General features: G+C 40.4%; 1 protein-coding gene and 1 pseudogene across 11 annotated transcripts in view; both read left to right on the top strand.

Moving 5' to 3' along the window:
* The window catches only part of TRPM1 (transient receptor potential cation channel subfamily M member 1), an 82,784-nt gene that overhangs the window by 32,943 nt on the left and 27,902 nt on the right, over positions 1-21,939 (top strand). For 7 of the 10 annotated variants that reach the window (XR_003429259.1, XM_027089363.1, XM_027089367.1 and 4 more), the window contains exons 13-18: positions 365-505; positions 1,390-1,419; positions 7,163-7,455; positions 9,855-10,083; positions 20,868-20,990; positions 21,539-21,670. Coding sequence is in view for 9 of the 10 variants with exons in the window: in XM_027089363.1 (XP_026945164.1) it covers positions 365-505; positions 1,390-1,419; positions 7,163-7,455; positions 9,855-10,083; positions 20,868-20,990; positions 21,539-21,670 (948 nt within the window). In the remaining variant the exon portion in view is untranslated. Of the gene's footprint in view, positions 1-364; positions 506-1,389; positions 1,420-7,162; positions 7,456-9,854; positions 10,084-20,867; positions 21,016-21,538; positions 21,671-21,939 lie in introns of all 10 variants that reach the window. The other 3 variants (XM_027089370.1, XM_027089371.1, XM_027089366.1) reach the window with 3 other exon arrangements.
* Positions 4,287-6,353, top strand: LOC113610877 (mycophenolic acid acyl-glucuronide esterase, mitochondrial pseudogene; annotated as a pseudogene). The gene has a single exon (XR_003429260.1). The product of XR_003429260.1 is annotated as a mycophenolic acid acyl-glucuronide esterase, mitochondrial pseudogene (transcript).

Raw genomic sequence — 21,939 nt, 5'->3', positions numbered from 1 at the left:
ACAGCAAAGTGATTCAATTATACATATATACATTCTTTATATATATATTCTTTTCTTTCCCTTATGTTTAAATGCACATTACAGGCTATTCTGTCCGAGCTCACGGACAAGCCCAGGCCTCTCCCCTCCAGCCTCATGGGCTTCTACTTCTTCTCATTGGGAAGTCTAGCCCATTTTCTGGAACATGGTTTACCCCCTTATCTCCCACAATCCTATGGAAACAGACTGAAGATTGTTTAATGCCCCGTTGGTACCACTAACTTTCACGTCGTAGGCAGGAATGACCATGATGCCGAGGTGTTGCCGAAGTCCACGCTGTGGGTCCCTTCTCGCAGGGCCTGAGACACAGCTTCTTTTCTTACAGGGCAACCTTCCACCCGATTACCACATCAGCCTCATAGACATTGGGCTCGTGCTGGAGTACCTCATGGGGGGCGCCTACCGCTGCAACTACACAAGGAAGGGCTTCCGGACCCTTTACAACAACCTGTTTGGACCCAAGAGGGTAGGACTCAGCGAACACGTGGTGTTCTGTGGTTCCCGGAATCACATGTGGTTCCTTGCTAGCCTTTCTAATAACTCAGCCGCTTCAAAGCCGAACTCATCACCCCATCCCCAAGCACACCTGCCCGTCCTCCCGCAGTGGCTCTCGGTGGGAGGTCTCAGCATGCCTCCAGACACCCAGGCTTCACCACGCACCTTCCTCCCTCAGCTCGTGGGGCCGCACAGCCCAGCACTTGCCCCTGCCCCATCCTTTGTTCGCAATAGCCTTCTTCCCAGGCTCCCTTGTCTCTGCCCTCTCCCATCCATCCTGCCGCTGGACCCGCCCCAGTTCTCCAAAACGAGGGACCCAACAGTGCACTCCCTGCTCAGAAATTCCCAAGGATCCCCAGCGCCTGACGAAGCACTGTCAAGCTCATGATCACAGCATCTAAGAGTCTCCCTAGCCATCCCCACCGTGTTGTGGGCAACCATGTACCACTGCCAGAATCAAACTCTACTACTGTGTCTGCGGCATCTTCCCCCATCAAAACCCCACGTGTGCCGCAAGCCCAATTCACGTGTGAGATCTCCCATGAAGCCCTCGCCTCGCCCGCACTCAGAGCTCCATAGCTCTGGGTCTCCTCTGTGGGTGAACTTCTCTGGTTCTACCTGGGATGCGGGTCCCATGTCTGCACATCTCTCTCCTCACCTGACCTGGGCTGACAGAAGCAGAGGTTCCATATTAAAGCATTTCCTTTCCTTGGGTTTGTCCTTAACTGTTAACGATACCAAGTACTTTTTAATCTATTATTATTGCTACTAAAGATATTACTAATGTACAACCCCCAGTATCATAACATCAGTTATCTGATTCCATTCATTTTTTTCTCCCCTTTCATTATGCAGCCTAAAGCTCTCAAACTTCTGGGAATGGAAGTAAGTAGGACTTGTTTCCAATGGCTTTATGATATTGTGGTTAAGTGTGTGGAGCCCTCTTCGTTTTGTATTTAACATAAAATTGCACAAGTTTGTTTTCCATGAATAAATCCACTACACCATACACCAAAATTTACTTGGATGATTTAGTCAAATTATGTAAAAAAAGATCACAGACATGTTTCAAAAGGTAAAAGCCACCCCATTCATTTTTATCAAAATCAAGAACAAGTCAAGCACATCCATTATTGTTGGCATCATTAACCCCACTGGTTTTTAAAAGTGTTCTGGGAATTTTACCACGTGAAAAAATAAATAAAGGAAGCATACTTTAAAAAGGGGGAAAATTATCATTGGCAAAAAAATTTGGTTTCTAGAAAACCCAGACACATTGACAAAGTTTCCTCATAATAGGACAAAAGTATCCAGAAATAACCTTAATAAGGAAACTCAAGAACAAAGCACTAGGACTTCGCTGGTGTGCAGTGGTTAAGAATCCTCCTGCCAATGCAGGGGACATGGGTTTGAGCCCTGGTCCAGGAAGATCCCACATGCGGTGGAGCAACTAAGCCACAGCTACTGAGCCTGTGCTCTAGAGCCCACAAGCCACAACTACTGAAGCCCACGCACCTAGAGCCCGTGCTCTGCAACAAGAGAGACCACCGCAATGAGAAGCCTGTGCACCTCAATGAAGACCCAACGCAGCCAAAAAAATTAATTAATTAATTTTTAAAAAAGCACTAGACATGAAAATATATAAATGAGTGAAAGAAATATCATAACACAGAATATTAAGACTGTCTGTTGTAAAGACTCTTCTCAAATTCATGATTCAAATAGCATCCCAATTTCTGTATGGATACAGGGTAGGTTTTGATTCTGTGTTCACAGTTGACACCGACCTTCAGCGTAACTAGAAGGGTTATGATATGCAGCTTTCCGTAAGTCCATGCTCTCTTAGGTTGGTTGCATCATGTTGGCTTTATCTGTTGGGTGAAGGTTTGGTGGAACTCTCCTGTAAAATAGCCTGGTCCCAGTCCTGTGTTTTAGGGGCATATTTTTCACTGCCTTTATAATAATTTTCATAACATGAGTTCATGGAGCTTTTCTATTTTCTAGAGTCAGCTTTGGTCAATTATATTTTCCTAGCAAACAATTTACTTCTACACTTGCAAGTACTTTGGTATAAACCTTTACATAGTATTCTAATTTTTTCAATATCTTTAGTTGTGTACCATTTCTTGTTCCAATTTTTTTATATTTATATCTTCTCCCTTTTTTTCTTAACCGTACTTGCCTTCAGATTTGATTGGTATTTTTGCTTTATTAAGCAACTTTCTTTTTTCTGTTTTCTATTTTATTAATATATTTTATTCATTCCTTCCATATACTTTATATGGAATTACTGTATTATTTTTATTGACTCAATTTGAAAGCGAAGTTTGCCCATTTTCTTTTTTAAAAAATTTTTATTTTAATTAATTAGTTTAAAGGAATCAATCTATACTGACAGATTGTCAAGGCACTGGGATAGATGGGGGAAGATTATTTGGGAGTGTATGAGAAAGAGGCCCTTCCCAAGGGACTCCAAATTATACCATATTTATAGTGTTCACATCATTTTTTTTTTTTTTTTGGCCATGCCATGTGGAATGTGGGATCTTAGTTTCCCAACCAGGGATGGAACCTGTGCCCCCTGAAGTGGGAGCGTGAAGTCTTAACCACTGGACTGCCAGAGAAGTCCCTGCCTATTTTCAATCTTTCCTGTATGCCAATAAATGCATAAAGAGTATAAATTTTTTCTCTGAGCATTGTTTTCATGGTATCCCACAGGTTTGGGTAAGTAGAACTTTCATTGCAATTCATTTCTAAACAGTTTATACTTTCCTCATTAATCCACAAGTTATTTATAAGTGTATTTAAAATTTTCCAGATACAGAATTTTGTTATTGTTGTTATCCTACTCTTGTTGATTTTTAATTTTATTCTTTGAGTGTATACTACATGATTTCTGATATCTGGAATTTGTTGATATAGAAAATCTCAAAAGAATTAGGGAATAATGCCAGGTGGAATTTTGTTAATGATTCATGTGTGTTAGAAACAAATGTGTACTCCCAGCTTGTTGGGTACAATACATATACGTCTTTGTCAGATCAAACTTGGTAATGTTATTGTTCAATTTGCTTCTATCTGTACTAATTTTTTCAAGTTGATTTCTAAGTGAGGGGTGTTTAGAGGCTCTTACTGTGATTGTGGATGGGTCAGTTTCTTTTTAACTTCCAGTTCATATCTTTTGTTATTTTATTGGGTTGTTTCTTTTTCTTGTTGCTTTGTGGCTGTTCTTGCATTTTAGGGAAATTAATCCCTTGTTGGTTATATTCTTTCTCTAGCAATCTTAAAATTACTTTAACAGAATTTGCATACAACTAGTATTTTAACAATACAATGTATTATTGAAAGATAGGCTTAAAAGGGTTTCTGTTTTACAGCCTTTCATTAGTCCTTAGTGGATTTTTATTTGACTGGATATATTCTTGAAAATAAAGCTATGTTTATTTTTTAATTTCCATAATGTCAATTTTTAACCTATATAGACCAACCTTCCTAAATGACCGAAACTGTAGTTTTACTGGGACAAATTAGAAAATTTGAACAAAAACACTTTTAAAATTAATTAATTAATTAATTAATTTTTGGCTGTATTGGGTGTTCATTGCTGGGCACGGGCTTCCTCTAGTTGAGGCGAGTGGGGCCTACTCTTCGTTGTGGTGTGCGGGCTTCTCATTGCGGTGGCTTCTCTTGTTGTGGAGCATGGGCTCTAGGTGCATGGGCTTCAGTAGTTGTGGCACACAGGCTTAGTTGCTCCGCAGCATGTGGGATCTTCCTGGCCCAGGGATCGAACCCATGTGCCCTGCATTGGCAGGCAGATTCTTAACTAATGTGCCACCAGGAAAGTCCCTGAACAAAAACATTTCAATCTAAGGCAAGATACAATAGTTTCAATTAAAATGTCGGACAACTCATTATAAGGTTATAAAACTTGGGTTAGTCATGAACAACATGTGGTAGGAATTGGAGAGCCAGTCTCCCCCCTCACCCCCACCCTGCCCAGCCACTCCAGCCGTGTGTATGTGGGCAAATTATTCAGAATTTGGGTCACAACTTCCTCATCTGATGGAATGGAAGACATTCACAACCTCTCAGAGTCAGTATAAGAATAAAAGTGGATCATTGACAAGAAAGCTGTTTGCAAAAGAGCAAATACCCATTTCTGTCATTCTACTGGGTGCTGAAGCCCTAGCCTGGAATAGTCTGAGCCCCATATATTTCCATGACACTCCTGTGTTTCAACCCCAATTCTCCCAGTCATGACAGACATTCCTTTAGGGTCCTTCTCCGTTTTCAGAATCATCCCTCACAATCCCTTTAGGAAATGGGAAATGTTGACCGTGTTTCAACCCCAATTCTCCCAGTCATGGGAGACCCTCCATTTATAGCACATCCATGAAAAGACAAAGCTCATTCAAAATGGAGCACTTGTGGGACCTCCCTGGTGGCGCAGTGGTTAAGAATCCGCCTGCCGGGGTACCTTGTCATAGGTGGGGCTGGATGGCCGTCTCCTTCGGCTTCCACTGTGGGCTCAGCGCGTTACTTGCACCGAAGGCCGAGCCGGCACCACGGTGGCTCCCAGCTTGCAGACAAAAGACATCAATCTCTTTCCTTAGTCGACCAGACCTTCCAAACCTGGCTCATAAAAGGCTAAAAGGCAAAAGTCCAGGAATTATCTTCATCCCTGGCTACATTAATATGAATGGTACAAAAGCATTGGCGATTGAGGAGTTTTGCAAATCTCTAGGTCACGCCTGTATAAGCTTTGATTACTCAGGAGTTGGAAATTCAGATGGTAACTTAGAAGAATGCACAGTGGGAAAATGGAGAAAAGATGTTCTTTCTATAATTGATGACTTAGCTGAAGGACCACAGATACTAGCTGGATCTAGCCTTGGTGGATGGCTTATGCTTCACGCTGCAATTGCACGGCCACAAAAGGTTGTTGCTCTTATTGGCATAGCGACAGCTGTGGATGGCCTAGTGACACAGTTTAATCAGCTTCCTGTTGAGGCAAAAAAGGAAATAGAGATGAAAGATGTGTGGTCCATGCCATCAAAATACAGTGAAGGAGGAGTTTATCGCATTCAGTACAGTGTCATTAAAGAAGCAGAGCACCACTGCTTGTTACATAGTCCTATTCCTGTGAACTGCCCTATAAGATTGCTCCACGGCATGAAGGATGACATTGTATCATGGCATACGTCCATGCAGGTTGCTGACCGAGTAGTCAGCACAGATGTAGATGTCTTCCTCCGAAAGAATAGTGATCACCGAATGAAGGAAAAAGCGGACATTCAACTTCTGGTTTACACTGTTGATGACTTAATTGATAAGCTTTCAACTGTAGTTAACTAGAGTCATAGTTTTAGTTGGAATGTAAAGTAATGGATCCAGAAGATGGAAGAGGGATAACAGATGAAGGACCCTGATACTTAGGTTTTTTTCTCTTATCTCTACCTTGTAAATATCATGTGCGTATTTAATGATGTATTTGCACAAGTGATTCAGATTGTGAAGAAAGAGCCAGCTGCTGTTTGAAAAATTTTCTCTTTCCTTCAATCCTTGACTTTTTTCATTAAAATATTTCCTATTTTTTTATTCAAGAGATGTTTACCTTCTAATGCTTGTGTAAACTGTGCCAGCTCTTACTTAGAATTGCTAATAAAACTTGATTTTTTTGTTTTCTGTTTGGTATCATTGTATATGGAGATTTGCAAAATTATTTCTGATTTTAAAATGCGGTTTACAAGATATAGGAAAATGTTTATTGAAATAAATCTAAAATGACTAGAGAAATGTCTGAAACATAATAAAGTTCAAAATAAAGCTATTACTTTATATCTTAAAAAAAATAAGAAGAATCTGCCTGCCAACGCAGGGGACACGGGTTCAAGCCCTGGGCCAGGAAGATCCCACATGCCGTGGAACAGCTAAGCCCGGGCACCACAACTAGTGAAGCCTGCGGGCCTAGAGCCCCTACTCCACAGCAAGAGAAGCCACCGCAATGAAAAGCCTGCTCACCGCAACAAAGAGTAGACCCCGCTCACGGCAACTAGAGAAAGCGTGCAGCAACAAAGACCCAACACAGCCAAAAAGAAATAAATAAATAAATTATAATTTTAAAAAATGGAACGCTTGCTTCCTTAAACCATTAGTAGGGAAACAAGACATTTTTCTCCTTCCCCTTTTACATTTTTCCTATTAATCTCCGGTTCAGCGTTATCTGGCAAACGAGTGTTGGTACTTGAAGACTCCTCTGAGGAAATAAGCTACAGGCTTTATCTCTCCCATGGGGTGATTTGGATTGAAGTGTTTTCTTTGTTTTAGTTTTGCAGCATCTCTTCAATTTTTAGAGGCTTCTGGGGAAAAAAAGCCCTGCCAACCCAGGCGTATAAACTCTTCAAACAGTAGTATGCCTTTTCAGCTCATTTGGTCTTCGATGGTTTACTTCTCATAATAAACATGTGCATCTTTTCAAAAGAATTAGTACACTGGTTGGAAACCGCAGATGTACTTAGAATTCTCTTTATTCCCTTGGAGGGAGAGGTTTCCCTTTTTCCAGTTGTCTTGAAACCCTTTGTTGCACGTTTATGGCAGAACCATGGCAAAGGTGCTTCTCTCCCCTCAGGATGATGAGCCTCCAGCCAAAGGGAAGAAAAAGAAGAAGAAGAAAAAGGAGGAGGAGTTGGACATCGATGTGGACGACCCCGCTGTGAGTCGATTCCAGTACCCCTTCCACGAGCTGATGGTGTGGGCCGTGCTGATGAAGCGCCAAAAAATGGCGGTCTTCCTCTGGCAGCGCGGGGAGGAGAGCATGGCGAAGGCCCTGGTGGCCTGCAAGCTCTACAAGTCGATGGCCCACGAGTCCTCCGAGAGCGAGCTGGTGGACGATATCTCCCAGGACCTGGACAACAACTCAAAGTGAGTGTCCAGAGGGAATTTAAGGACCAGGAGACACTATGGTCCTGAGCACTGTCCCTTTGCTGGGAAGGGTGGCAAATGTATCTCTCGCTTAAGTACAATGACCTTTAAAGCTTGTTCATCAAGTGCTTTGTCCATTGTGTCAGCATTTTTCCTTCTGTCTCTCTGAGGCGTTTCTGGACTCTCATTGTTTTTGTTGACTGCCTTCTGGTGCAAACCATGGAAACCCAGTTTTAATCAATATATGTTTTTTGTTGAAATATAGTTGATTTACAGTGTTGTGGTAATGTCTGCTGTACAGCAAAGTGACTCAGTTATACATATACATATATATATACACATTTTTTAAATATTCTTTTCCAGTATGGTTTATCACAGGATATTGAATATAGTTCCCTGTGCTATGCAGTAGGACCTTGTTTATCCATTCTATATATGAAAGCTTACCCCAACTTCCCTCCCCCTTGGCAACCACCGGTCTGTTCTCTATGTCCATGATTCTGTTTCTGGGAAACACAATTTTAGTGCAAAGACAATGAGACCAATTTTCATAAGGAAACAACCTTAGTGAACCTGTGCCCTTGGACTTGACCTTCACAAGTACCTCTGGATTTCCCCCCCTTAGGACGGCTACAGGGGGCTGGAGTTGGGTATTTCCCTCCCTCTAGTTCAGTTAGGCTCTGATAAAACACCAATAGGTTAAGCTCTGGTTAGCCAGTTTCCCCCGAGGGCAGGCCTTGTTATGAAGAATAGAGTGCTCTGGGCATAGTTCAGAATGGACCCTTTCCCCTCTCCCAGATGGCAGCATGAGAGGATTCTTCCCCCATCTTCTCTGTGAGAACTTGGTGGGGCTCCTGGAGGTAAAACTCACAAAAATGTGGACACTTCTCTAAGCCTGGGCCACCCGGAGCTATTAACTTGCAGACTTGTCCTCACGGGGCCTCCAGAAATTCATCAATTACAGTTCAGGTTTTCCAACCTGGCGCTGGTTCCCCGGGTTTGTGCTCCATTAAGTTGCGATTCTCAGTATCTGCCTTCTGTCTTTCCAGTTAGGTGGACAGCAATTTGCCCTGTGACCTCAATTCTCTGATGAATCTAGAAAAGTCGTGGGTTTTGAGTTTGTTGAGCTTTTGTACTTTTTATTAGGACAGAGTGGCAACTTCCAAGTCCCTTACGTGTGGAACCAGAAACCGAAAGTCCCCGTGCAACTTTACAGACATGTGAACTTGAATTGTACACAGGCCCTTCTGCCAACATGTAATATCTTTGTTTTGTGAAGCACCCTGCTTATCTTTCGGACTGTATTTCTAAAATCACTAGCTGACTTCTAAACATCAGGTGTTCAAGACTCTTACAAATAGGGAGGCGTTCCCCTGCCTCCATCTGTTGGCAAGCCCTGTCCCTCTGCTTCCTAGAGGACCGTCGTGGTGACCCCCTGCAGCCTGTGGGGCCTGAGGCCAGAAGATGCTGCAGAGTCTGCGTCTCCATCCCCCACAAGTAATGCCTCCCTTTTTCATCCTTCCACTCAGAACTGGCATCAAATCTTCTATAAAATGGAGAAACAAAAGCAAAGAAAGGTGATCCCTATAGGACTGTACCTTAATCACATCGATGCCACACAAAAAGTTGAAGGAACAAGAAGTGTTCATGACTATCATTAAATCCTCGCATCAGGGTCATGTGGAAAGGGAATACATCTTATGTTCACAAATCACCTGTGTCCCCTTCTCCATCCGCCACTTGGTTCCCATCACTCCCCCTCCCCCACCTCCAGCAATTGGTCCTCTCTGCTCCGGGTCCCCATGGCAACTAGACCTTGTCTCCTTCACAGCACTGAGAGCGCTCTTGTAATCCATGTGTCACTGAAGTATTACACTCATACAGGAGAAGGCACGTGTGCAAAACATGCAGCTTGGTGATTGTTCACAAACCCAACACACAACTGTGACCAGCTCCCTCAAGAAACAGGACCCTACCTGTGCCACCAGCCCTCCTGGAGACCTTTTCAATGTCCACCTCTCCCCTGCACCAAGGATGGCCACTGTTCTGACTTCCGGTCCCACAAGCGCTGTTTTCAAACTCGCATTTGCCATCTTTTCCATCTGCATCCCTGTTCTGTGAATGCCTGAGGGGAGGGACTTTGTCTTTGCTCTGTCCCTGGGGCCTGAGGGGCAGACTTGGGCTCCACCTAAAGCGCCATCTACAGCGAGAGCAGTCAGCCCCTGACATGGCTAAGCACAGCCCCTGGCCCCTGGCCGTCCCCCCTGGGGACATCCCCTGGAGCTCCCAGAGGACAGGGAGTCAAAGACTCTGTGTCCTGTGGCTCCACGACATCCCCGCGGACACAGCTCTCGAATGAAGAGCACGTGACCACCCTGCTCCCATTTCTGTCTCTGCAGAGACTTTGGCCAGCTTGCTGTGGAGCTCTTGGACCAGTCCTACAAGCATGACGAGCAGATCGCCATGAAACTGCTGACCTACGAGCTGAAAAACTGGAGCAACTCGACCTGCCTCAAACTGGCTGTCGCAGCCAAACATCGGGACTTCATCGCCCACACCTGCAGCCAGATGCTGCTGACTGACATGTGGATGGGAAGGCTGCGGATGAGGAAGAACCCTGGCCTGAAGGTATGCGTGACGTGGTCGGTAAGCACAGTATAGTGACAAGTGCCACCCGTGAGCTCTGACTCCCTGCCTGGCTGAGCTAAGCACTTGCTGTGGTTTATACATCCATGACTCTGAACAACCCCAGGAAGGAGACGCCATGGCAATCCTTGTCTTACAGGAGAACCGGAAGCTTCAAGATTAAGGGATAGGATCTGAGCTGCAAGGCATGGGTCTGGCTCCTGAATCCACGTGGTCTAACGCCAGAGCCTGACCTGCAGCATGAGTGGCTTACAGGCTTGGAGTCCACCCTAACTAGCCATGCATCCCTGGACCAGCCACCCGCCACTATAGTGGACACCGGAGCTCTATTTCTATAGATGCCCTTATAACTCTGAAATTGTCTGATATCGTTTTGTTTTACTTTTTAAAAACTTTTACTGAAATATAGTTGATTTACAAGGTTGTGTTAGTTTCAGGTGTACAGCAAAGTGATTCAGTTTTATATATATATATATATATATATATTCTTTTTTTTACATTCTCTTCCGTTATAGGTTATCACAAGGTATTGAGCAGAGTTCCCTGTGCTATACAGGAGGTCCTTGTTGGTTATCTATTTTATATATAGTAGTTTGTGCCTGTTAATCTCAAACTCTTAATTTATCCCTCCCCCTCTTCCCCTTTGGTGACCACAAGTTTGTTTTCTATGTCTGTAAGTCTATTTCTGTTTTGTAAATAAGTTCATTTGTATCCTTTCTTTAGATTCCACATATAAGCGATATCATATGATATTTGTCTCTCTCTGACTTACTTCACTTAGTATGATAATCTCTAGATCCATCCATGTTGCTGTAAATGGCATTATTTCATTCCTTTTTTATGGCTGAATAATATTCCATTGTGTTTATACACCACATCTTCTCTATCCGTTCATCTGTCAATGGACACTTAGGTTGCTGTCTGATATCATTTTAATTGGCAATGTTTTCATTCTATGGGGTTTATGAGAGAATATGAAGCTATGAAAGTGTCTGAAAAGGATTTAGGGGATAGAAAATTGTACTGAGACCAAATCCCAGCTCTGCTGTTTACTACTGTTAACGACTAGGTTATCTTAAGGAGAGATTCTAACCTTCAGATAACCTACTCTGTGATGGCAATATTATACTGAGCTCATGGGATTGCTCTGAGGATAAAGAAAAGACCATATATGTTATCCTGGGCATCAGGGTTCTGACATACAGAAGGCACTTCGTTTCTTAAAAATATGTTGGAAACTGGGGCTTCCCTGGTGGCACAGTGGTTGAGAGTCCGCCTGCCGATGCAGGGGACACGGGTTCGTGCCCCAGTCCGAGAAGATCCCACATGCCGCGGAGCGGCTAGGCCCGTGAGCCATGGCCGCTGAGCCTGCGCGTCCGGAGCCTGTGCTCCGCAACGGGAGTGGCCACAACAGTGAGAGGCCCGCGTACCGCGAAGAAAAAAAAAAAAATGTTAGAAACAGTTCTCAAAGCTTTCTGAGATGCTTTTCCTGGGTTATAATCCTCAAATTTGACTTGAATAAAAATTTCCATTTCTTTCTTTAAAAAAATATATAAATGTCATGCCTAATTGCCCAATTATACACAATGCACTAAGCTGATATTATACATAAGTTTGGATATTAATAAATAGTTTTTAGAATATCAAGAATAATGAGAAGATCTTGAAGATTTTTTTTTAAAAAGAGCAGGTTTCCTACAAAGTGATGAACATCAGGTTGGCATCAGACTTTCCGTTAATAATACTGAAACCTAGAAGGCACTGAAACAAGGCCTTCATAGTTCTGAGAGGATTTGGAACCTGGATTTTTTTTTTTTTTTTTTTTTTTTTACCCAGTCCAGCTATTTTAAACATGAGGATAGGATATCTATTTAAGATAGACAAAGATTCAAGTTATATACTTTCTACTTACTCCTTCAGAAAAAGTACTTCAGCAGGCATTCCATTGAAAGAAGCGTTCAAAATTGCAAGAACACAAGTGATGTGGAATGCAAGAAACAAGCCCCAGTTTTTAAAAATCCCCATATGAAAAAGCAGTTGGATGAAATGAGTGCAAAGAGTCAGTGATATGCAAGAAGAAAGTACACAGAAGAATGGAAATGATTCCAACAAATAGATGCAGTGACTAAGATGCTATAAAGGGTCAGGGGTATGGGTTAGGGAAACAAAAAGAGTTCATAATCATTAATGAGAAAATAGAAGTAGAATCAAATACCAGGGAAAACAAAAAAAACTGCACACAAAAGTTAAGGCTCGGTTATGATTTAAATGAAAATTTGGTACGATTTTTGAGTGATAGAAGGTAAAAAAGACCATTTGACCTTTGATACCATGATCAGGTTTCTCTAGTAGCACCAGAATTCTACATTAAAATTGCAATCACAGCACGCCATGTGACTGTACAGTAGACAGTATTTTATACGGTAATAAAAATGTAAATGCTTTTTATTGATCTTCAGTTTTTTAGAATAATCCAATAGACAGAGTATTGAAGACCTAAATATAAATCCTAAATATAATACAAAGGTTATCAAGTATGAAACTACGAAAGTAAAGGTACAGCTAAGAAAAGTTGGCTGGTGGGAAGGGGAAGAGAGAGGGGTAAACAGCATAATATCCCCATGTTGTAAAGTGGGGAATCAGAACTGTCAAGAGTTGTTGAAACAAGAGGTGAAGATTCCAGTTTATTGTGTAAAGTTACAAAGGTAACTTCATAGGAACTGAAAATACCGATGTGGTTGTTAAAAATGGGAGCAGAGGGGAAGGAGATAAATTAAGATAAAGTCTCATCTAAAATAGATATTTAGATGACTAAGATAGTACTTAAATTAACAAAGAAATAGCAACATAAGATATTGCCTATGTTGCTAAAAATATGAAAGTATCCATAACAGCTAAAACTAGAAATAGAAGCAAGTGTCTCAAACTACAATTCAAAAATTTCTCTTGAAGACAAATGATATGAAACTATATATTTAAAAAAACACACTGAGAACCTGAGTACATCAACCAGAATAACCAACATCAAGACACACTTTAATAAAGTTATTGGATTTTAATGAAAAAAAGAATTCTTTGAGCTTCTAGGCAAAAAAAAAAAAAAAATCAAGTGACTTCTAAGGGAAAAAAATTCAATTATCATCAGACTTTCAATAGCAACCATTTATGTCAGAAAAAAAAAATGGTGTGTATCATATAAAAATACTCCCAGAAAGAAAATTGAGGCAAAGATTTTATATCTAGCAAAAGTGATGGTCAAATATAAAGGGTACACATGACATGTTGCCAACAGGCAAGAACTCAGGGAAATATTGTTCCTATGAGCACTTTCTGAAGAATCTATTAGAGAAAGAATCTCCAACAACCAAAATAACCAGAGAGGCATCAGCAACAGGGCTGATAGCATCAGATACATATTTACTTGTAGTGTTAAAACTAAGTGACAGTTAAGTGGGAGAGAAAATAGTATATAACAGCTATATGTTCTGATAATATAGATATAATAGAACCATTTAAAAATGAGAGGAGGGACTTCCCTGGTGGCGCAGTGGATAAGAATCCGCCTGCCAATGCAGCGGACATGGGTTCGAGCCCTGGTCTGGGAAGATCCCACATGCCATGGAGCAACTAAGCCCGTGCACCACAACTACTGAACCTGCGCTCTAGAGCCCTCCAGCCACAACTACTGAGGTGCGCGCCTAGAGCCTGTGCTCCGCAACAAGATAAGCCACAGCAAGGAGAAGCCCACACATCTCAACGAAGAACAGCCCCTGCTCGCTGCAACTAGAGAAAGCCCGTGCGCAGCAACGAAGACCCAACACAGCCAAAAATAAATAAAATTACATATTTTAAAAAAATAAAATCAAATAAAAAAATAAAAATGAGAGGAGAATGGGGAGTACCTGTACAAAAAAAAGTGTAACTTTTCAGTAATCATAATTGATAGTGGTAGTATTAACATCATTATTCTGAAACTATTAAGTTAAAGCAACTGATTAACAGTGAGATATTTTAATTCTGTCACCCGCCTCTGTCCTTGAGAACTAGGACTTGGTGTGGAAGAAAAGGAAACACAGATGTAATCTGGAAGAGGATAAGCAAAAAAGCCTATAGTACTTAATTGGAAGCATCAATATGAATTCATTCCAGCTCTGGCCAATGAAAAGCCTAGAAACAAAGAGCTACCCAAAAGCATGAACAGTCCTAGTGCCCAGACTGTGGCCTTGAAATATCATTTCCCATTCACTGAAGCCAGAACTTCTTGGAGATATGGTTGATTCCAGGTCTGTAGCAGGATATGTACAAGATGAGCCCAGAATAGTTGACACACCAGTTGTTAAAGAAGCTATCAAGGACCCCTAGGGTCAGATCAGGGGGACCCAGGAGCAAACATGAAGAGGCTTCCACTGGCCGAACGAACAGGACAGTTTGACCTTCAATACTATTACTAATAGTAATGAATAGCAAATATCTTTAAATCCATGAGTTCATAACCATATTTTTAAGTAAACATGTACACTAATAAAGAACTATCAGGAAGAAAAATTAAGAAAACAGTCATTCCATATACAGTTGTATCAAAAAGAATAAAACACCTAGGAATAAATTTAACCAAGAAGGTGAAAACCTGTATATTGAAAACTATGAGATATTCATGAAAGTAATTGAAGAAGACACAAATAAATGGAAAGATATTCCATGCTCAAGGATTAGAAGAATTAATATTGTTAAAAAGTCCATGCTACCCAAAGCAATATACAGATTTAATGCAATCCCTATTAAAATTCCAATAGCATTTTTCACAGAAATAGAACAAGCAATCCTAAACTTTAGGTGGATCCAAAAAGTTTCCCAATAGCCAAAGCAGTTTTGAGAAAGAAGAACAAAGCTGGAGGCTTCATGCTTCCTGATTTCAAACCTTATTACAAAGCTATTGTAATTAAAACAATGGAAACAGGAACATAGATCAGTGGAACAGAATAGAGAGCCCAGAAATAAACCCATGCATATATGGTCAATAAATTTATGACAAAGAAGCCAAGAATATACAATAGGGAAAGGATAGTCTCTTCAATAAATCATGTTGGGAAAATTGGACAGCCACGTGCAATGAAACTGAACCACTATTTTATACCATACCCCCAAATTAACACAAAATGGATTAAATACTTGAACATAAGACCTAAAACCATAAAACTCCTTGAAGAAAACATAAGCCCTTGACACGGTGATGATTTTTTTTAATCTGACACCAAAAGCAAAGGCAACAAAAGCAAAAATAAACAAGTGGGACTACATCAGACTAAAAAGCTTCTGCACAGCAAACGAAATCATCAACAAAGTGAAAAGGCAACGTACTGAATGAGAGAAAATAGTTGCAATTGTATGTCTGATAAGGGGCTAATATCCAAGATATATAAAGAACTCATACAATTTAAAAGCAAAAAACAAAACAAACCAACAATCCAATTAAATAATGGGCAGAAGATCTGAATAGACGTTTTTCCAAAGAAGACATACAGGTGGCCAACAAGCACATGAAAATATACTCAACATCACAAATCATCAGGGAAATACAAATCAAAACCACAATGAGATATCACCTCACACCTGTCAGAATGGCCATCATCAAAAAGGCAAGAAATAAGAAGTTTTGGCAAGGATGTGGAGAAAAGGAAACGCTGGTGGGAATGTTGGCGGGTGTTCAGCCACTATGGAAAACAGTATGAAAGTTCCTCAAAAAATTAAAAATAGAACTACCATATGACCCAACAATTCCACAACTGAGTATTTATCCAAAGAAAACAACACTAACTTGAAAAGATATCTGCACCCTAGGTTCATTGCAGCATTATTTACAATGACCAAGACATGGAAACAACTTAAGTGTGCATTGATGGATGAATGGATAAAAAATTGTGATATATATGTACATATATATGTATGCAATGATATATATACACACAATGGAATATTATTATATATACACAGTGTATATTTTATACTTTTATATATATATATACATATATAAAATGGAATATTATTCAGCCATAAAAAAGAACGAAATCTTGCCATTTGCGAGGTGGATGGACCTCAAGGGCATTGTGCTAAGTGAAATAAGTCAGACAGAGAAAGACAAATACATTATGATCTCTTTTACATGTGAAAACTAAAAAAACCAAAAAGCAAGTTCATAGACACAGAGAACAGATTGGTTGTTGACAGAAGCAGGGGTGAGGATGGAGTGGGAGAAATGGGTGAACTGGTTTTTATTTTTTTAGTTTAACTAAATTGAATACTTTATAATAAAAATAACCCACAATGAGATAGCACTACACACCCACTAGAAAAGCTAAAATTAAAAGCCTGACCATACCAAGTGTTGGCAAGCATGTGGAAGAACTATAACTCTTCTATACTGCTGGTGGGAATACGAAATAGTTAAAAAAAGAAAAATTAGTTACCTTCAGTAGCTGATAGGAAATCAATTCATTATCTTGAAAACAGGTACATAAAGGGGAAAGAATCAAGCATTTATCCTGCATTTTCTATATGAACTGAACCACTGGGTAACCACTGAGTAGATGAGGGAAACATCTCTTTGTAAAATTATTCCAGCCAAGAAATGGAAACCAAATGATAGCATTAGAACAGCACCAATTTTCAACCCCAGTGAGTTGATGAATTGACATCAACTGCTGCTAACATCACCAAAAGAGAAATGGTATACTTTTTTTTTTTTTTTTTTTTGCGGTATGCGGGCCTCTCACCGTTGTGGCCTCTCCTGTTGCGGAGCCCAGGCTCGGGATGCGCAGGCTCAGTGGCCACGGCTCACGGGCCCAGCCGCTCCGCGGCATGTGGGATCTTCCTGGACCGGGGCACAAACCCACGTCCCCTGCATCGGCAGGCGGACTCTCAACCACTGCGCCACCAGGGAAGCCCAAGATAAACAGTATACTTTTTAATGAAAGAACATGCCATCTACAGTCTTGCCATAGGGCTCAAACCTGAGTCTGTTTTTGTTTCATAGATATGTTCATTTGTGTCGTATTTTAGATTCCACGTGTAAGTGATATATTGTATTTGTCTCTGTCTGACTTACTTTGCTTAGTATGATAATCTCTAGGTCCATCCAGGTTGCTGCAAATGGCACTATTTCATTCTTTTTTATGGCTGAGTAGTAGTCCATTGTATATATGTACCACGTCTTCTTCATCTAGTCATCTGTCGATGGACATTTAGGTTGTTTTCATGTCTTGGCTATTGTAAATAGTGCTTCTATGAACATCGGGATGCATGCATCTTTTTGAATTATTGTTTTGTCTGGATATATGCCCAGGAGTGGGATTGCTACATCATATGGCAACTCTATTTTTAGTAACCTTCATACTGAACATATCTACAAAGCAGAAACAGACTCACAGACATAGAGGACAGACTTGTGGTTGCCAAGGGGGAAGGAGGGGTGGGGGAGGGAAGGATTGGGAGTTTGGGATTAGCAGATGCAAACTAGTATATATAGGATGGATAAACAACAAGACCCTGCTGTATAGCACAGGGAATTATATTCAATATCCTGTGATAAACCATAATGGAAAAGAATATGAAAAAGAATATATATAACTGAGTCACTTTGCTGTGCAGCAGACATTAAACACGACATTGTAAATCAACCCTACTTCAATAAAATTTACAAAACAGCCTGGGTCTGGTCCAGCCTCTTCATCCAGCTGCCAAGTGGCAGGAGAAAACAAGGGCAGAGTAGCATCCCCAAATCCACTCCGTGATGAAGTCTACAGGTCCAAATGTTCTATCTCTTCAACCCATAAACAACCAGGAAACATATATTTTAAAAAGCAATTTTTAAATATGCCAGAATTTTAAAGAGCAAGATGAAACTATAGAATCTATAGCAGTGCTGTCCAACAGAAATAAAATGCAAGCCACATATGTCACTTTAAATTTTCTAGTTAAGAAAGTAAAATTTCTAATAGTTACAAAAAGTTTTTTAAGTGCATTGTAAAAAGTAAAAAGGAAGCAGTTGAAATTAATTTTAATAATATATTTATTTAAACCAGTATATACAAAATATTATCATTTCAACATGTTTTTGAAAGGAAAAAAATCACTAATGAGATAGTCTATATGCTTTTTTTTGTACTAAGTCTTTGAAATCCAGTGGGTATTTTTCTATCATTTCCTTCTTTACCTAATGCTACTTTTAGATATAATGTCTACCCAAAGGTATAAATATTTGTAAACATCAGACTTCCTCCCAAGCATTTTTTTTTTTTTTTTTTTTTGTGGTACGCGGGCCTCTCACTGTTGTGGCCTCTCCCGTTGCGGAGCACAGGCTCTGGACGCGCAGGCTCAGCGGCCATGGCTCACGGGCCCAGCCACTCTGCGGCATGTGGGATCTTCCCGGACCGGGACACGAACCCGTGTCCCCTACATCAGCAGGCGGACTCTCAACCACTGCGCCACCAGGGAAGCCCCCTTCCAAGCATTTTTAATTCACAACATAAATATATAATTATTTTAAAGCAGGGATGGTTTGTTCTTTTTTTAATTTAATTCTTTGACTAGGTCATAAAGACATGCACATATTAAAAAATTAAAACTATTTTAAAGTATAAGTGACAAGTCTCCTTCCCAACTCCTGTCCCCCATATGGCTTGTTCTACCCATTGGCAACCACTGATATTTGTTTTTTATGTATATTTCCATATATAAAACTACTATGAATAAATATTCTTTTTTTCCTTTTTTTCATGATGAAGTAAATATTCTTTTTTTTTTTCTCCTTTTCACAAGGGTTGGCATCGTTATTGTTTTGTACCTTCCTTTTTCACTTCCTCTGGGACACAGAATATTCCTTCATTCTTACCCGCTTCCCCAGTTCTCCTTCATGGTCGATGGCCACAGTTTATGACCAGTCCCCAGTGAGGCCATGGAGGTCACTCCTGCCTGGGGGTGCTACACTCACTGCCACCATGAGTGCTCTTGGACACATACTGTATCTCACTTATCTGCTGTATAAATGTCCAGAAGGGGAATTGGTGGCCCCGTGGGGATATGCACTTGCAATCTTGATAGCTGTCCCTCTGTGGAGGTGTCCACCTATAGTGTAGGGAATGTCTTGTTTTCCCACAATTCCACCAATACAGTGTGTGAGCAAACATTCCAATCTAATGGTAAAAAATGAGATCTCTGTGTAGTTTCTTTGAATGTCTCTTATTATGAGTGAGGACAAGCCCATTTTCCTCTCAGTACAAATGTCCCTAAGTTCACTGCCTTTGCCCATTTTTCTGCTGGGTTGTTAGAATTTTTCTTCTTGACTTCTAGAAGATCCTTTCTAATTAGAAAGATTAGCCCTTTGCCTGTCACATGAGCTGCAAATACGTTTTCCCAGAAGTTATTTTTTACTTTGGTTAAGGCATGTTTTCATTGTGCAGAAGTTTGTGATTTTTTTTCAGTATCAAAGATATTGATCTTTATTTTGATTGCTTCTTGATTTGGGAGCCTAATTAGAAAGGCCTTCTCCTACTCTCCATTTATGAAAGAATTTTCATGTGGTGATTGTTAGTTGTTTTATCTTCTGTCTGTGCCCCCTCCCTTTCTTTTCTTTCACAAAATATTTGAGCTAGATGCAATTTATTCTGGTGTATGTGTGAGATATGAATCCAACCTAATTATTTTCTAGATGATCACCCAGTTTCTCAATACAGTTTATTAAATAGTCATCTCTACTCCTCCCATTGGAGGTGGTGTTTGTATCACAAATTAATTGCCTATGTGTAGTTGAATCTTTTTCTGGACCCTCCATTCTGCTCTATTGTTTGGTCTCTTCGTGCACCTGTACCACTTTGTTTTAATTATTGGTGCTTTATAATATAATTTTTAGTATATGGTAGAAATAACCCTTTTGTGTTACTCTTTTTTTTTGAGATTTTTTTTTTGATGTGGATCATTTTTAAAGTCTTTATTGAATTTGTTACAATATTGCTTCTCTTTTATGTTTTGGTTTCTTGGCCGTGAGGCATGTGGGATCTTAGCTCCCCAACCAGAGATCAAACCCACACCCCCTGCATTGGAAGGCGAAGTCTTAACCACTGGACCGCCAGGGAAGTCCCCCTTTTGTGTTATTCTTAATAATGGATTGCTGAGGGAAAACTTTAAAAAATTAGCATTGAACATTGGGGACAGAGTTCCGTATTGGAGACACACTGCATGGCACTGACAAAAATGTCAAGGGTTTCCATCTATGAGCTAGGCCATCCTTTTGCTGTCTAGGCAGAGCCCAAGTAAGTCCTACATTCATGAGTCACGTTTGTCTTCCAACTCTTGGTCCATATATTCACATTTACATCTAAGTTATTCCTATATAAAATATTTTTGGTCTACTTCACTAGAGGTATCATTTCACTTATTTATTTATTTTTACTTACTATATTTTACTTTAAAAAATTGCCTGCTTTGAAACACTATTGCAAGATCTTCGCTTTTTAAGTCAGGATTCCACACAATACTGCTTGCTGTTCATCTAGAAAAATTTGGTGGATGACCTTAAACTTCTCAGTGTCTGCAATTCTATCAACATAGCAAACAGAATAAGCCACAGACCGTCAGAGCAGAGATAGACCTGTTCCAGGGCTGCTAGATTACTGATTAATGCTGAAGATCATAATTAAAAATTTTTTGCCTATAGTGGGAAAATTTTTAAGAATTACCATAGCTTAAAAATCCACTTTTCTCTTCATACCTAGGTTATCATGGGGATTCTTCTCCCCCCGACCATCTTGTTTTTGGAATTTCGCACCTGTGATGACTTCTCATATCAAACATCCAAGGAAAATGAAGACGGCAAAGAAAAAGAGGAGGAGAATATGGTCAGTGATACCCTTGATTCTAAAAGTATCCATCAACTCTCATTTTCAAAATAGTTGTGATTTCTCTCGCCGTGAATTTAGAAACTGCAAGAATTGGGGACATTTATAATCCTTGATTTTTTTTTTTACATCTTTATTGGAGTATAATTGCTTTACAATGGTGTGTTAGTTTCTGCTGTATAACAAAGTGAATCAGCTATACATATACATATATCCCCATATCTCCTCCCTCTTGCGTGTCCCTCCCACCCCCCCCATCCCACCCCTCTAGGTGGTCACAAAGCACCGAGCGAGCTGATCTCCCTGTGCCATGCAGCAGCTTCCCACTAGCTATCTATTTTACATCTGGTAGTGTATATATGCCCATGCCACTCTCTCACTTCATCTCAGCTCACCCTTCCCCCTCTCCGTGTCCTCAAGTCCATTCTCTGTGTCTGCGTCTTTTATATCCTTGATTTTTGAGGCACCTGTCTGTTAAATATGGTGCTGGAGTCCAAGGCGTTTCCCATCTGGCAGCCTGCTTGCCACGTGCTCTGCTCTGTTTCCAGGATGCGAATGCAGACACTGGCTCGAGAAAGGGGGACGAGGAGAATGAACAAAAAAAGCAAAGAAGTGTTCCCATCGGGACCAAGATCTGTGAATTCTACAACGCTCCTATTGTCAAGTTCTGGTTTTACACGGTAAGTTCCCTGCCCTTAGCCTTCACCATTTAGCATGTTTTAGACATGTCAGAATCAAGAAAATTGTCAAGGGCTTAAAAAAAGTGTTTTTTTTTAAAAAAATCAATGGATTAAAATTAATTATGAAAACAGAAGTGGGACTAACTCAGAATCTTCAGCTAAAATTGGATCTAGATAGATATCTTGTCATATATTTATACATAGGAATGTGGCCATCCTAGCCCCAAATACACCGTTTCATAAAGCAAAATAGTCATATTCTATTTGCT

The sequence above is a fragment of the Aethalodelphis obliquidens genome, unplaced genomic scaffold (genome assembly GCF_003676395.1).
Source record: "Aethalodelphis obliquidens isolate GAN/ISIS:26980383/991018 unplaced genomic scaffold, ASM367639v1 scaffold65, whole genome shotgun sequence".
In the NCBI taxonomy this organism is placed as follows: Eukaryota; Metazoa; Chordata; class Mammalia; order Artiodactyla; family Delphinidae; genus Aethalodelphis; species Aethalodelphis obliquidens.
The sequence above is the reverse complement of the archived record's forward strand: the minus strand, read 5'-3'. Positions and strand labels throughout refer to the sequence as shown.